The following is a 14807-nucleotide window of genomic DNA, read 5'->3' as shown; positions in this document are numbered from 1 at the left end:
TTCCTGCAGTCACAGTCTGTTGCTTTTTAGGTGGACATCTCAGAATTATTTGCTTGACAATAAACGTGTTAAACCCAAGGTTTTGTAACTGGCAAGTGAGATCAAAAATGATAATGACACCAGCTCTAGAACTCTAGGAGCAGAGAACTCCCCATCACTTTTTCCTCTAGCTGTTTTTTTAGCAGGGAAGTTACCCCAGCAATTTAGTGATTCTAACTTGAAAATTGTCCTGACGCCTGGACTCTGGGCCCCACATTGACCCCAGATCATGAATCTTACTTGTGGAAAGTAACAGAGTAACTTACTTAACAGAGCTCGAAAATTTCTAATATGGAAAATGTCCCCCTACTTTAGCTGTTACAGTATCCCCAATTTAACCCATCACTTTCAGGGTTATTTTAAAACCTCTGGCCTTGAATTGCAGCAATGAGGGAATTTAATGACTGCTAGCTCTTCTCCTCTTTTGTTGGAATGAGGAAGTCAATTGTCTATGTGGCCTTTCTTCTTCAAAGAGAAGAAAAACCTCCCACCACATGTCCAACCCCTGGGACCCCCAGCAGAACATGAAGGTTGCTACAGACCAAGAGGAGGGATTAGCAGGTGCTTCCATCCTCCTGACCCTATTCCTGGAACTGGCTTTTTTGGTAGAGGGCTGGCCACCCAGCTGAACCTTAGGGCCAGACTGACTGATTAGCTCAATCAAAAGTTTGATTAAATGTTTTTCTGAGTACCGAACAAATCAGCTGGCTATCCTTACATTGACTACTGTATCTAAAGTATGCTTTTTAAAAGAACACTAGTTTGATAGGATATTAATAGATACTTTTTTCTTTAAAAAAAAAGATTTTATTTATTTGACACAGAGAGAGAGAGCACAAGCAGGGGGAGCAGCAGAGGGAGAGGGAGAAGCAGGCTCCCCGCAGAGCAGGGAGCCCGATGCAGGACTCGCTCCCAGGACCCTGAGATCATGACCTGAGTTGAAGGCAGACGCTGAACCCACTGAGCCACCCAGGCGCCCCTAGATACGTTTTTCTAAGTGGGGGTAGAAGGTGTGTCCTGACCATAAATGGTTAGGAAGCCTTGAGTTAAACAGTTAAGTACACTTCCTTATTGTGAGGCCATGAGAGCCTCTAATATGCTAACACGCATTAACCGTGTCCTCAGGACAGGTGGAGTTGCAGCATTCCCAAACTCACCTGGTCCCCAGCTTTTTAAAAAGCAGCATTTCAGAGTTGCTTATGTTCCATAGAACATACAGTGGCAGGTGCAGAGACAGACAAGCTGGCGCTCTCTGTCCGTGTTTGTAAATTGATTTGTCTTCATTTTAGGCAACCTCCCGTACTTATTAGACGAAGACTTTAGCTTTGAATTAACAAACTAATTCTAGGAAATGAATCACTTTTAGCAGACTGGTGATTAGAATTCAATGTGCTTTTGACCTTTTTGTGTAATCTGCCATTATTAAATCATTAGTGTGGTCCATTGATGTCCTTTAGATTTAAAAAATGATTTTCTCAGTATGAACATTTACCTTTGACTTATATTACCAAGTAAATGAATTGAAATTTTTTTTGCTTTTTTATTCCTCTTTGAATATATGTTTATAATTATGAATGATCTCTTAAATTCTTAAAGGATATTATACAATAAGCAACGGATTCTAACAGTTTTCATCTAAATATGGAAAAAGCCTTTTTATTAGCAGGTCTTTATTCTTGTATTAGTTATGAGTGGCTGTTGTGACAGGCTGTGTCGGGACCTTTGGGACAGGCCGGTCACCTGTGTTCCGGGCCCCCTGCTAGCTGTTGGCGATGTCAGCATTAGTCACAGGAGGTGACCTCCTCCAACGTCTCCTGGTCTCTAGGAGAGACACCTGTGGGAGCACAGAGGCGGTTCTCTGCGCTGCGGCGAGCGGAGGCGCAGGTGAAGCGGCTTCAGAGGCCGGGGGCCCAGGCAGGACCCCGCTCACTCTCGTACAGCTGCCCCGAGTGCTGATGGGTAGTACGGCAGGCATGACCCCCTGGCATGAGAGCTTGCATCAGAGGTTTAGTGATTCTTGACGGCTCACTGGGCTGAGAGCTGGGGAGCGAGGGTTGCTTTGGCAATGCAGCTTTCATTTGTCCCAGAGTCCCCTGCCTGGGCAGGGGCTGGGAACTGCCTTCCTGTGGCCCACCTGGGAACAGGCACCTGGGCTCACTGGTGAGGCTTGTGGGCCTCGTGGTTATAGAACGGAAGCATGGCCACAAGGGGACAAGCCCCAGAAGAGTGTCATTGACCTGGGAGCAAAACCTTCTCAGGAGATGCGCATTCAAACATGGTTTCATTTGAATGTGTCCCTCTTTGTGGCCACCGCATGTGGCCAGGCCCTGCTGCTGGAGAGAAGCCAGAAGCAGAGCATTCCCATTCTCGAGAACAGAGAACTCACGAGCTCTGGAGAGGGACAGGGCATGCACAGCAGGACAAGACAGATTTCTGGAGTTTTGTTTGAAACCTGGTTTCTCCATTATCTTGGGTGTGGCCTTGGACAGGATATTTAGTCTTTGAGGCTCAGCTTTTTTTTTTTTAACTGTTCTTTTATTTTATTTTTTTTATTATTATGTTATGTTAATCACCATACAGTACATCATTAGTTTTTGATGTAGTGTTCCATGATTCATTGTTTGTGCATAACACCCAGTGCTCCATGCAGTACGTGCCCTGCTCAATACCCATCACCAGGCTAAGCCATCCTCCCACCCCCCTCCCCTCTAGAACCCTCAGTTTGTTTCTCTGAGTCCATAGTCTCTAATGGTTCATCTCCCCCTCTGATTTCTCCCCTTCATTCTTCCCCTCCTGCTATCTTCTTAAAAAAAAAAAAAAAAGAGGCTCAGCTTTTAATAGGCAAAATGGTGACCCTTCAGGCAACTTTGAACAAAGCAGAATAATCAGAGCTAACTGGAGTGAACATTTAAGTGCCAAGCATTGTTTAATTAAGAACTTTACATGTATTAAATCATGTATAGCCCTTCCTGAGAGCTTCTATTATTTTCCTTATTTTATAGATGAAGGCAATGAAGCACAGAGACATTAGGTAACTTTCCTGAGTTCACACAGCTAGTAAATGGGGAGGCAGGGATTTGAACCCCAGCAGTCTGGTTCTAGAGTCTGTGTGCTTAGCCGCATGAAACTGTGACCAGCCAAGAGACAGAGCAATGGAACATGACTGCGCAGGAAGTCACAGGTTTCAGAATGAAATAATAGAGAATTCAGCCATAGCTTCTTCATGCAGAGTGCATTTCCTTTAAGTTATACTTCTAAGAGATGTCAAAAGACCGAAATCTTTGGAAAAAGCAGGACTGTGGGAAGCTATCAATTTGAAACCTTGGGTTTCACAAAGCACTGCTATTTTTGTTAATGGAAACAGTGTCACCGTTTGGTTACATGTCCTGGTTGGAGATGTGGCACTGAGTTTGGGTATTATGCCTTCAACTGGGAAAAGTGCAAATTCATATCCTCCCCCAAAACACCCGAATCCAGGTTTCACTGTGAAGCCCAGAAACGTATTTTTAAAATGTATTAGGATATATTCCAGATAAACTTACTTTATACTTGAAGAATGAATAAAGTCAGCCTTTTGAGGTATGGGGGCAACCAGAAAACACACACTGACCTGAGAAGTACTGAGGTCTACTTTAAATAACTTTGTTGTAAGCTCATCCTGCAGACTTTTGAGATTTTCATTGTTGTCAATGATTTTTTTTTGGTAAAATGGTCCTTCTGCTATATTAGTACATATTTGTTTTCCATCATTATTCCAGGTTAGCTGAAGTATTGCTTAAAACCAGCAGAAGGTGATAAAATGTTAATATAAAAAATTACTCCGAAAGCTTTGGAATTAAGAAAGGACGGTGACATTAAAGGAAATCAGAACAAATGAAAATCTACTTGCTAAGTAGAAATATTTATAGCAGTTATCCATCCTTTGAAGACCTTTCTTCTTACTACAGTGAACACTGCCTACGTTAACTTTCTTTTCCTTAGAAAGCAACTGGCATTTGTCTTGCATACTCTCATGGCAACATATTTTAAGATATGACTTACACCCGTTATCAAATTATGGAAATAATAGCTCTACCGCAATGTTTGTGAGGGGAAGCCCTCAGGAAAGGTGTCGTTTCTTCTCTTTAACCACCTTCCTGAGAATAGATTGTGTTTCATCTGCTCTGCTTTGCAGCCCCCAGAATGAAGACTCTTCCTTCCATTTTGATGGGAGTGGGTATTCGGTCGTGGAGAGAACGCTCCGAGCTACGGGGACTCATATAATTATGCTTTTTAGTACATTTTCACCCAATGGTCTTCTTCTCTACCTCACCTCAAACGGCACTGTAAGTATATACAGTGAAATTGCTATGAGGATATTTATGTTTAATGACTGCTTTATGAGCATATACGAATATAAGATATACATATGTATGCCATACTGTTTCCCCATTTTAAATATTTATTATGTTATAAATTCACTGGAGAACCATTGCAAAATACAGGAGAGCACCAAGTAGAAAAGAGCCATCCTATCATTTATAGATTATCAATGATACTTGTTATTAAATTTTGACTTTCCTCTATCTTGTTCCATGTTACTCTGATCACTGTGGCCTTCTTTGAATTCCATCTACAGGACTTTAATGTTATTTTTATCCTATTGTGGGGTGATTTCTCTCAATCTTCTAGTTTTATTTGTAGGACTGGCCCATTTGTCGATCTAAATGAAGAAGATACAAAGATTGCACTTCTCTTACTGTAGATTTTGGGAACAGTGTGTTTCTCTCCTTTATATCTGTGTAGTATTCTAGAAAGTCTTCCCAGATACTTCAGTTTCCAACAGAGACCTCTGACTGTTGGGCCAGATCCAGTTTTCGGAGTTTGACTTTGGAAGGTTTCTACCGTCCGCAACTTGAAAGGAAAGGGCATCTGTGAGAACGATATAGCCCTGGGTAACTCTTTTCTCTTCTTCACAGAAAGACTTTTTATCCATCGAGCTGGTGCACGGCAGAGTCAAAGTTACAGTTGACCTGGGTTCAGGGCCTCTTGCCCTTATTACAGACAGACGCTATAACAACGGAACCTGGTACAAAATCGCCTTCCAGAGAAACCGAAAGCAAGTTAAGTACACAGAAGGGCAATGAGATGTTACAGGTCACCCTTGTAGGAACAGAAATCCTTCCAAAATCAGGGACACCTGAGTGGCTCAGTAGGTTAAATGTCTGACTCTTGATTTTGGCTCAGGTCATGGTCTCGGGGTTGTGAGATCGAGCCCCGCGTTGGGCTCTCCACTGGGCATGGAGCCTGCTTGGGATTCTCTCTCTCCCTCTCCCCCTTCTCTCTTGTCTCTAAAAACTTAAAAAAAAGAAAAGAAAAGAAAGAAGGGAGGGAGGGAGGGAGGAAGAAAGGAAGGAAGAAAAAAAGAAATCCTTCCAAAATCAGCAGTCTTTATTTAATTTAGCTTCTTGGGTACACTTGAATGATATTCTGATAGAAAGCCATTGTTTTCTTTGAAATACTAAATGCCAGGATTCACATTTTGCTGGGGGAGTATTAGAATTCTATTTTTTTAATGGTTTCCAAGTGTATTACATAACATTAAATACTGTATTGGAATCAAAGATCAAATCCATTCTCTTTCCTGCCACATACATACTGCTGTCATTCAGTGATAAGTATTCTGAATTCATTGACTTTTGTACAGAGGATTTTCATGTGTCCTTTAATAGTCAAGAATACTCCCTGGTCAATATAAAGAAAGAACTTATAAGTGAACTTTGTTTTTACCTTAATGTAGAAAATGATTTTCATTTTCCTGTCTCTTCTTTTTAGGAATCCTAGCAGTTATCGATGCATATAACACCAGTTATAGAGAAACCAAGCAAGGTGAAACTCCAGGAGCATCTTCTGACCTCAATCGTCTAGATAAAGATCCAATTTATGTGGGTGGATTACCTAGGTCAAGAGTTGTAAGGTATATCACATGCCATAATTATGCCCGTAATTGCCAGATGTGTTAGCTTCCTAGGGCTGCCATAACAAGGCACCACAAGCGAGGGGACAGACAACAGAAGTGTGCTCTCTCACAGCCCTGGAGGCTACAGGTCCAAAATCAGGGTGTCAGCAAAGCTGCTTCCTTTGGAGGGCTGTGAGAAAGAATCTGTTCCATGCCTCTCTCCTAGCTTCTGGCAACTTCAGGAATTCCTCAACTTATAGATAACATTCTCCGTGTCTTATTACATTGTCTTCCCTCTGTGTGCGTCTCTCTGTGTCCAAATATCCCCTTTTTATAAGGATACCGGTCCTATTGGAACCACCCTAATGCCCTCATCTTAACTTGATTACATTTGTAACGACCTTATTTCCAAATCAGGTCACACTCACAGGTACTGGGGGTTAGGACTTTATCTTTTGTGGGGGACAAATTTTAACCCCTAACATCTGCTTTGATTCAAACCACTGTCATATTAATTGGGAGGTAAAGAAACCCTTCTGCAGTAAAATTAATGATTTTTCTATATGTTGCCTTTAGAACATCTAGAAATCATTACTAATTGTTACTAATATTATATAGTATTTGGAGACCCCATTTTCCATCTCAAGTTGTTCTCCTCACTAGAGATTTTAGTAGAATCTTTTTCGGGGCAAAAAAATCATGCTCTCTGCAGACTTGTCTGGATTTCCCCTTCGTGTGATGAGAATGAATAATGTATGTGAAAGCTGAAAGACCAGCATCAGGAAGGTGGAAGAAAGATGGCAGAGGAGGCAATGAAATTGTTTTGTAACACTGACTCATGTTTAGCTTTGTGACTTTACTTTAATAATTGACATAAGCTTTCTGTGGGTCATTGTCCTCAGTTTTGTAATTTTGGATTGGACAAATTAAGCCCTAAGTTTCTTTCACACCATTAAAAAAAAAAAAAAAGTCCTATATGAAAGGCCAGCAGTCAAGGCAAGATGGATTCCAGGGATGGGATTATCAAATGTCCAGACTGAGTCACCCAACCTAGTGGTCTTCAGGTAAGTTAGTAGCACTATCCCGTCTTCCAGCCGAGTTCTTGCACGGAATCCTAATAAGCCATATGCAAGTGCAGCCGCTCTGGGTGCTGTAAGTTGAGCAGCCCAGATCCACTCCTAACCCCTTCTCTTTGCCAGAAAGTTCCAAGGACCACAGTTTACCACCACAGTCACCACACCCCTAGCCCATCTTGGAAATAAATTAAACTTCAGGGGAGTTGGTCACTTGCCCCAGGTCTTACCCCTCTGCCAAGATGGAGCCAGAACTGGAAGCCTGTCTCCTAATCCCAGATTCCAGATAACGTTTCCTCACACGGTGGCAGCAGGGGTGGATGCTCCTGTAGCAACAAGCTGTGTCACAGCTCATCTGCACTGGACCTAAATGGACACCATGTAGACACTGGGGAAAAGGTCCCATTTTCTAGGAGGATATCCCAAATCACAGACTTTTATGCTAGAAGGAACTTTGGGTATCTATCAAGGCCAGCCTCCTCATTTACAAAGGAAGAAACTGAGATCCAGAAAGGTCGAAATCTGTCCTAAATCAAATAGTTGCCTACTGGTCTACAGCTCATTGCTCAACACAGAGGGAGAGAAACATGAGACCGTAACTGGAAACCATGTGACTTCCAAGTTCTCCTGTGACTAGCTGATGTTTCAGAGTATAGCTTGGAGATGTTCAGTCATCTCCATATTTGGGAAATGAGAGCTTGATTACATGACAGCCTCACCCCAGCCAGCAGTGTGGCAACTTCTGTTAAGAAAAATATGGTACTGATTTGGAGTCGAAGAAATGAGGATTTGGATAATCCTAGACTTCACCAAATGCAATTATTTCCTTCAGGACAAAGCTCACGACTGTGTAGTTGGACAACGGCCAGTGACTTCTGTAGCCATGTGATCCTAGGAAATAACACTGCCCACACTTGCTTCCATGGGAGGCTTATGTCCATGTTCTACCCTACATGACACCTGGATTTCAGTCTGTGTGCCATTTTTTTTCTTTATGACTGTGTACTGTCTTTCATAATTGGCCTGTGTTTTAATGAGTATATTTAAACTGCAGTGACTATACTTTTCCTTAAAGTATTAAACATTTTATCTAGGTAGCCATTTAGTCTAACTCACTGAATTCAACCCCTTTCTTTGGTCCTAAGGAGAGCATTCATTTGACCTGAAGTCTTCACCATCAGTATCCTTCTTAGAGACCTAGACATTTCTGCAGAATGAGATATAGAAGCAGCTCTTCTTTACTTGTAGATCTATTTTTATTTTTATTCCTTCTTTCAAAAATGGAGTTATAAAAGGCAAATTTTGTTCTCATGCCTTCCCCACAGGAAAGGTGTCACCAGCAAAAGCTATGTGGGCTGTATCAAAAACCTGGAAATATCCAGATCAACCTTTGATTTACACAGAAATTCCTACGGAGTGAGAAAAGGCTGTATACTGGAGGTGGGAAGCATTTTATTAATATTGGAATGAGTTTCTATAAATGTCCACGGACTTACCAATATAGTGAGGTAACAAAATCTAAGCCGGGAGTGGGGGGAGGATGGGAAAGGGATGATGGGGAGACCTGCAGTAACCCCCACTACGGGCGATGCAGCATTCAGGTGGGCCTGATGGTGCTCCTTCCTCTCTTTTGTGACCAGCCTATCCGAAGTGTTAGCTTCTTGAAAGGCGGCTACGTTGAACTGTCACCCAAGTCTTTGTCACCAGAATCAGAATTGTTGGTCACATTTGCCACCAAGAACAGCAGTGGCATCATCCTGGCTGCTCTGGGCAGGCAGGGGGAGAAGCAGGGTCATCTGCAGGCCCATGGGGTGAGTAGCTCAAATGCTATTGCTATTCAGTCAGGAGCTAAGGAAGGAAATGACTTCGAGAAACACTAGGTGGAAAATGACTTAGTCATGAACATTTATTGTAGCTGTGTGGCCAGTTTGAGTGTGCATTTCAGTGAGTAGGAGTTACACTGCTGAATGTCTTTTCCCTATGAATCAGGGATTTCTCTGTTACACAGTCCATTTTCCTTATCTAGCTACTGAGAAGAAAGATACTTGCTGTCTACCTCTAATTCTTTTCAAGCTCATTCAGATGGCACAAACTGAGCTTTTTTCCACGTTACAGTTGTTACTCTTTATTCTAAGGCTAAGACAGTAAATCCTTAAGTTCTGTAGAGTTTCTTAGTGTACTGCTCCAGGAAGCACAATTTTCCTTATCTACAAATAGGATTGAAAGAGAAATGTGGCCTGTGATAAACACAGTGGGCCAGTGGAAGAAAGTTGGTTTTCCATATTTGTATTCCATTTTAAGAGCATAGATGATATTTAGCCTTTCCTTTGCTCAGACTTGCATATATCATGTAATCTGAAGGGGCTTTACCGCATGCTAATGTATTGTCTTAATGAAGTAGCGGCCACATAAGTGCCGCTCGCAGCGTGCCGTCCTCTGCCGCGCACGAGACTGTGCAGACACTGCTGTATGATTAGCACACCCACACCACAGGGCGAATGCTGCTTCCTACATTTTGCTGAGGAGGAAATGGGTTCAGAGAACCTTGTTAACCTGATCTAGGTCAGAGCCAGGACTGGAACACCAGTCTGCAGACCCCTCATGCCTCCCGAGCCGCTTGGTGAAGATCTAACAATGACATAGTGGTGTATGGACTCCACCCATCTTTTCCTTTTTTTCCTAGTTGAGATGAAATTCATATAACATAAAAGTAACCATTTCAAAGTGAACTAAAAATTTAGTAGCATTTAATGCTTTCACAATGTTGTGAGGCCACCTCTGTCTAGTTCCAAAACATTTTTATCACCCAAAATAGAAGCCTGTGCCATGAAGCAGTCACTCCCCATCCCTGGTGACCACCAGTCTTCTTTCTGTATCTATGAGTGCATTCCCCTGTTCTCTAGATTTCATAGAAATGGGTGCACACAGCATGTGATCTTCCGTGTCTTCCACTTAGCATGCTTTGGAGCTTCATCCACATTGTGGCAGGTGTCAGCACTTCATTTCTATGGCTGAATTGATACTCCGCTGTGTGTACACAGCATAATTTATTCACTGGTGGACATTTGCGGTTGTATCTGTGTTTTGGCTATTATGAATAATGCTGCTATGAACAAGTATTCACATACAAGTATTCATTTGAGTACCTTGAGTTCTTTTGAGTATATATACCTAGGAGTGGAATTGCTAGGTCACATGATAATCCTATGGTTCGCTTTTTGAAGAAATGACAGACTGTTTTCCTCCACCATTCTCAATAGAACCATTTGCTAATGGGTTTGCTGCTATGTCAGTAACATGGTATGTGGTCATCCAAGGCTCACAAAGATATTGTGAGACACTCATATTCCAGTTCTGCTGGTGGAGCTATTTTCAATGTGGCAAAATAGTTCTCAGAGCTTTAATAATTTCCAAACTCTTCAGCCTTTTAATCTCACTTTTAGAAATGTTAGAAACAATTTCACAGGCAAAAAGTGTTATGTATGGTAACAAAAAATTGGAGACTAAATTTTTAACAATAAAAAATTGATCAATACTTATAATGTACCCCTTGTTGGCACATAATGTGGCAATAAAAAGTATGAAGGCTATGTAGAAATGGAAATCTTTGATATGGTTAGTGATATGAGCATAATGCCAAGTTATATGAGCAAAGATTAGAAAGTCATATACAAAATATAAAAGAGTTGTGTCAGATGGAGATGGTGATATTCTTAATAAATTGCTTATTTGTTAATATTCCAACATTATCTTCATAAGATAATAATTTTAAAAATCACGTAGTAATGTTTTTTTCTATCTGAAATCTCTTAGCAACCTTCCCAGTCCTTCTTTTCCATCATGCTGATTGGAGGCCACATTGAAGTGCATGTTAACTCTGGGGATGGAACCAGCCTGAGAAGAGCGCTCCTGCGTGCTCCCAAGGGCACATATGGCGATGGACAAGAGCATTCCATTTCCTTGATAAGGACCGGGAGGTATTTGTGTACAAGGGCATGGTGACCTCACCAATAGGAACATTGTTAGGATACTCTTTGCAGTGAAATGATTGGGATGATTAGTATGAGGTCATGAGCATTCAGAGATTTTATAGCTCCATAATAATTCTGGAACCTTGCTAGAATACCTCCCTGGAAATTAATTTCATCTGCTTTGAAATAGATATTTGTGGAATTTTCAAAATTGAAAAACATTAACCCTGCTCTTTTCTGGGGCCTAGTCTACATTGTCTTAGATCAGAATAATTCTGTGGCAAATAGTACCATAGTGTTAGTAAATAACATTGCATTAATACTAAAAAAGCAAATGGAAAAAACAGTAAATAGTAACATAGTAAACAGTAAAATACAAATAGTAAAATAGTAAGTAGTGTTATATCAACATCCCTATGTATTTCCCTCCAAAACTATAGACCAAATATTTTAAAAGCATGTTGGACATTTCATCACAGATAAAGTAAAAGAACAATAGCCTCCAAAAAGCAATTGAACTCAACAGTATTTAATAACACCTATTCATTTGGGGAGAATGTTCAATTGTAAGTTTTCATTTTCAAGATTCACCTTTTTATTCACATAGTGTCATGTTAAAAATTTATATTTCAGTATGAACTTTTCTCATTCAGTATGAACTTGTGGAATTATATATTAAAATAGACAGTTATGTTTCATTATATTTAAAAGCTTTTTTTTCCCCCTCCTTTGACCTTTTAGAGTTATCACTGTCCAAACGGATGAGATGAATCCTGTAGAAATGAAGTTGGGCCCCTCAGCAGAAAGCAGGGCAATAAATGTATCCAAGCTGTACATAGGGGGGATTCCAGAGGGGGAAGGGACATCAGTGCTCAAGATGAGAAGATCATTCCATGGCTGTATCAAAAACCTGATCTTTAATATGGAGTAAGTATAACTGCTCTCAACATGTTTTTGCACTTCCTAGAAATCTTTTATTGCTGAGTACTGACACTGATCTATCTAATTTTGTTGTTTGAGATTGCCTAAAATCCTATGTTTCTGAAAAATAAGTGAACTCCTTTGTTCTATCACAACAGTCACCCAAATGGATTTCATTGGATTAGAATGATGGATAGATCTGGTAATCCTAGAATTAAAAAAAAAAAATAATAACCACTGAACATTAGTTCGATAGGACCATCAATAAACATCAGAGGTCAAATACACTTTTGACCTGCATTTCAGGGAATACAGAGATTTGGTGATGCAGTTTTCTTGCTGCCTTGAGCTCACTGCTTTAAGGAGCCTTTACAGCTGGGCTACTTCCAGCTTCAGATTATTAATGGTTCCTCCTAAAACACGGACTGTCTAAGAACTGTTAGTCTGTTTCCTCTGGGGGGCTCACGATGAGGAAGAGAACTGTGCCCATGGGCGGTTACTTCTTCCTCACTCAGCCTCTGCCTAGGTAAGAGTGCTGGTGGGACAAAGGCTGTGCTATGAGCTGGAGGTGGGGGGGTGTGGAGCCAGAGTCTGCCTGGGAGAAACTGAGCATGTGCTGAGCGTCAGGAGACCGAGGTTCCCCTCTTAGCTGGGCTGCTGATTTTGCCTTGAGACTGCGAACAAGGACCTGGATCTTTGATGGTCACCGTGTCCTCTATAAAAGAATCTCTTAAGAGTCCTTGAAATTTAAAAGAATAAAACGGTATATTGGGTTTCAGCACAATTCTAATGTCAGAGCCTTGGTTTACTTATTTGTACAGTTGATTTATTTATTCACCCGGTTCTGTTTATAAATGTACCAACTGATTTGGCATCATCTTCTTACTGAAAGCCATGAGGCCGGGAATTCCATAGGGCAGAAACGTTTCTGTGCTGTTCACAGCCATATCCCCAGAAAGTGCCAAGAGGGTAGAGGCAGATGGGACATGTTGCAAGGGCTGCAGAGTAAAGGGAATTAGGACAAGTATACTTCATGACTTCCTGGCAGCTGTAAACCTGTCAGAAGGAAAGAAATGAGTGTTTGAGTGAGGCCAGTGTGCGCACTACTGTGAGGGCCAGAGCCAGTCTTTCCCTTGGCCCCGGCCCAGGCTGCAGGAGGGGCTGGTGGCACCTGAACTGGCTCTGGAGGGATGGTGGCCAGGTGGACAACGTGGGGCAGGGGCGGCAAGAATCAAACAGGAGGATACCAGTCGCCGTGGAAGACGGTCAGCTTGGTTACCGTAAGAGTAAGAGATGAGCAGTTCGGCATGGATGTTAGTGCTCAAGAGTCAAATGACATTGGTTTATGTGTTGACTTCTAGTATCTTAATTTTGTAAACACTCTGTATCTAGACATTTGGATTTCACGAGTGCGGCTGGCAATGAACAGGTGGACTTGGACACCTGCTTGCTTTCAGAAAGGCCAAAGCTGGCTCTTCACGGAGAAGACAGTGAGCGCCTGCCACAGCCCCAGCCTTTACCAAGTCTGGTAAGAGGGGCTTTCCTTACTCTTTTTTTTTTTTTTTAATTCAGTTAGCCAACATATAGAACATCATTAGTCTCAGATGTAGTGTTCAGCAATTTTCAGTTGCATGTAACACCCAGTGCTCATCACATCCCACGCCCTCCTTAATGCCCATCCCCCATCTAGCCCATCCCCCACAAACCTCCCCTCCAGCAACTCTGTTCTCTATCATTAAGAGTCTCTTTTTTTTCTCCCTTCCCATATGTTCATCAGTTTTGTTTCTTAAATTCCACATATAAGGGAAATCATATAGTATTTGTCTTTCTCTGGCTTATTTCACTTAGCATCACTCTGTAGCTCCACCCAAGTCTTTGCCAATGGCAAGATTTCATTCTTTTTGACGGCTGAGTAATATTCCATTGCATATGTATTGACCAAATATTTTTAATGGCAGTTCTTAGTTTTCATTTTCTTTTCCCTTTTCTGATTTCTCCATTTCCTTGGTTAAAAGCATGCACTCTAAGTATGTAGATGGTGGCTCAGTCACGCAAAGAGCAGTACTTTCCAACCAGAGCCAACTGTTGAGTTCAAGCCAGCTCTCTTGGTAGCACCACCACGCGCACCCCCCGCCCCACGCAAGCCAGAAATGTGAGTCTGACGCCTCATGTGGTTTGGACTCACTCTGTGGAGGGAGCTGTCAGACAGGATGCAGGTTCCCAAGCAGACCCCCTCCCACACGGGCTCCTCTCCACTGTACCTTGCTACTGCCCAGGAGGAATTAGAGACGTCACCCTCAGAGACCCTGCTGGGCCAGGGGCCTGTGGGCACTTCCAGTTTCCTGGTGCACGTGCTGGAGCTGCTCCTGCAGCCGCTGATACCCTCTGGCCCTTCCCCTGATGAAAACTCAGGGGAATTTTAAGCAAACTTGAGTGGGACTGAGGTGAAAGACAGAAGCTCCAATTGCCTTCTCAGAGATAAAGAGATAGCAAGTAAATTATTTAAAGATTAAGTCCGTGCCAACACATATTTGTAGCTGTTGGTGTTCTGATCCAATTGCTTCAGAGAGGTTTTCTTCATGGAAAAACTTGTGTACATGTTAGTGGTGGCCCTGGCTCTGTGTGGTCAGAGTCCATCTGCATCTCTTATAGGAACGGTGTGCTGTGGACAGAGCCCCAGAGTATATCCCCAATGCTCACCAGTTTGGCCTCATGCAGAGCAGCCATTTCGTGTTGCCTTTCAATCAGCTGGCTGTCAGAAAGAGGTGGGTATTGTTCTAAAGTCTTTATTAGGCGTCTCACTGAGAGATGAACCCGGGAGGTATTCTTCAGCAGCAAGAAGGCAGAGGACAGGAATGCAGACTT

At 42.1% G+C, this 14807-nt stretch overlaps 1 protein-coding gene across 4 annotated transcripts in view; it reads left to right on the top strand.

Moving 5' to 3' along the window:
* Positions 1-14807, top strand: part of LAMA1 (laminin subunit alpha 1) — a 161537-nt gene that overhangs the window by 137201 nt on the left and 9529 nt on the right. For all 4 annotated transcript variants that reach the window (XM_032421153.1, XM_032421152.1, XM_032421154.1 and 1 more), the window contains exons 49-57: positions 4214-4364; positions 4998-5142; positions 5854-5995; positions 8376-8490; positions 8691-8861; positions 10864-11027; positions 11763-11948; positions 13335-13470; positions 14595-14707. In XM_032421153.1, the coding sequence (XP_032277044.1) occupies positions 4214-4364; positions 4998-5142; positions 5854-5995; positions 8376-8490; positions 8691-8861; positions 10864-11027; positions 11763-11948; positions 13335-13470; positions 14595-14707 (1323 nt within the window). The remainder of the gene's footprint in view (positions 1-4213; positions 4365-4997; positions 5143-5853; positions 5996-8375; positions 8491-8690; positions 8862-10863; positions 11028-11762; positions 11949-13334; positions 13471-14594; positions 14708-14807) is intronic.

Source organism: Phoca vitulina, unplaced genomic scaffold (assembly GCF_004348235.1).
Source record: "Phoca vitulina isolate PV1807 unplaced genomic scaffold, GSC_HSeal_1.0 scaffold24, whole genome shotgun sequence".
Classification (NCBI taxonomy): Eukaryota; Metazoa; Chordata; class Mammalia; order Carnivora; family Phocidae; genus Phoca; species Phoca vitulina.
Note: the sequence above shows the minus strand (reverse complement) of the source record. Positions and strands in the feature narration are given on the sequence as shown.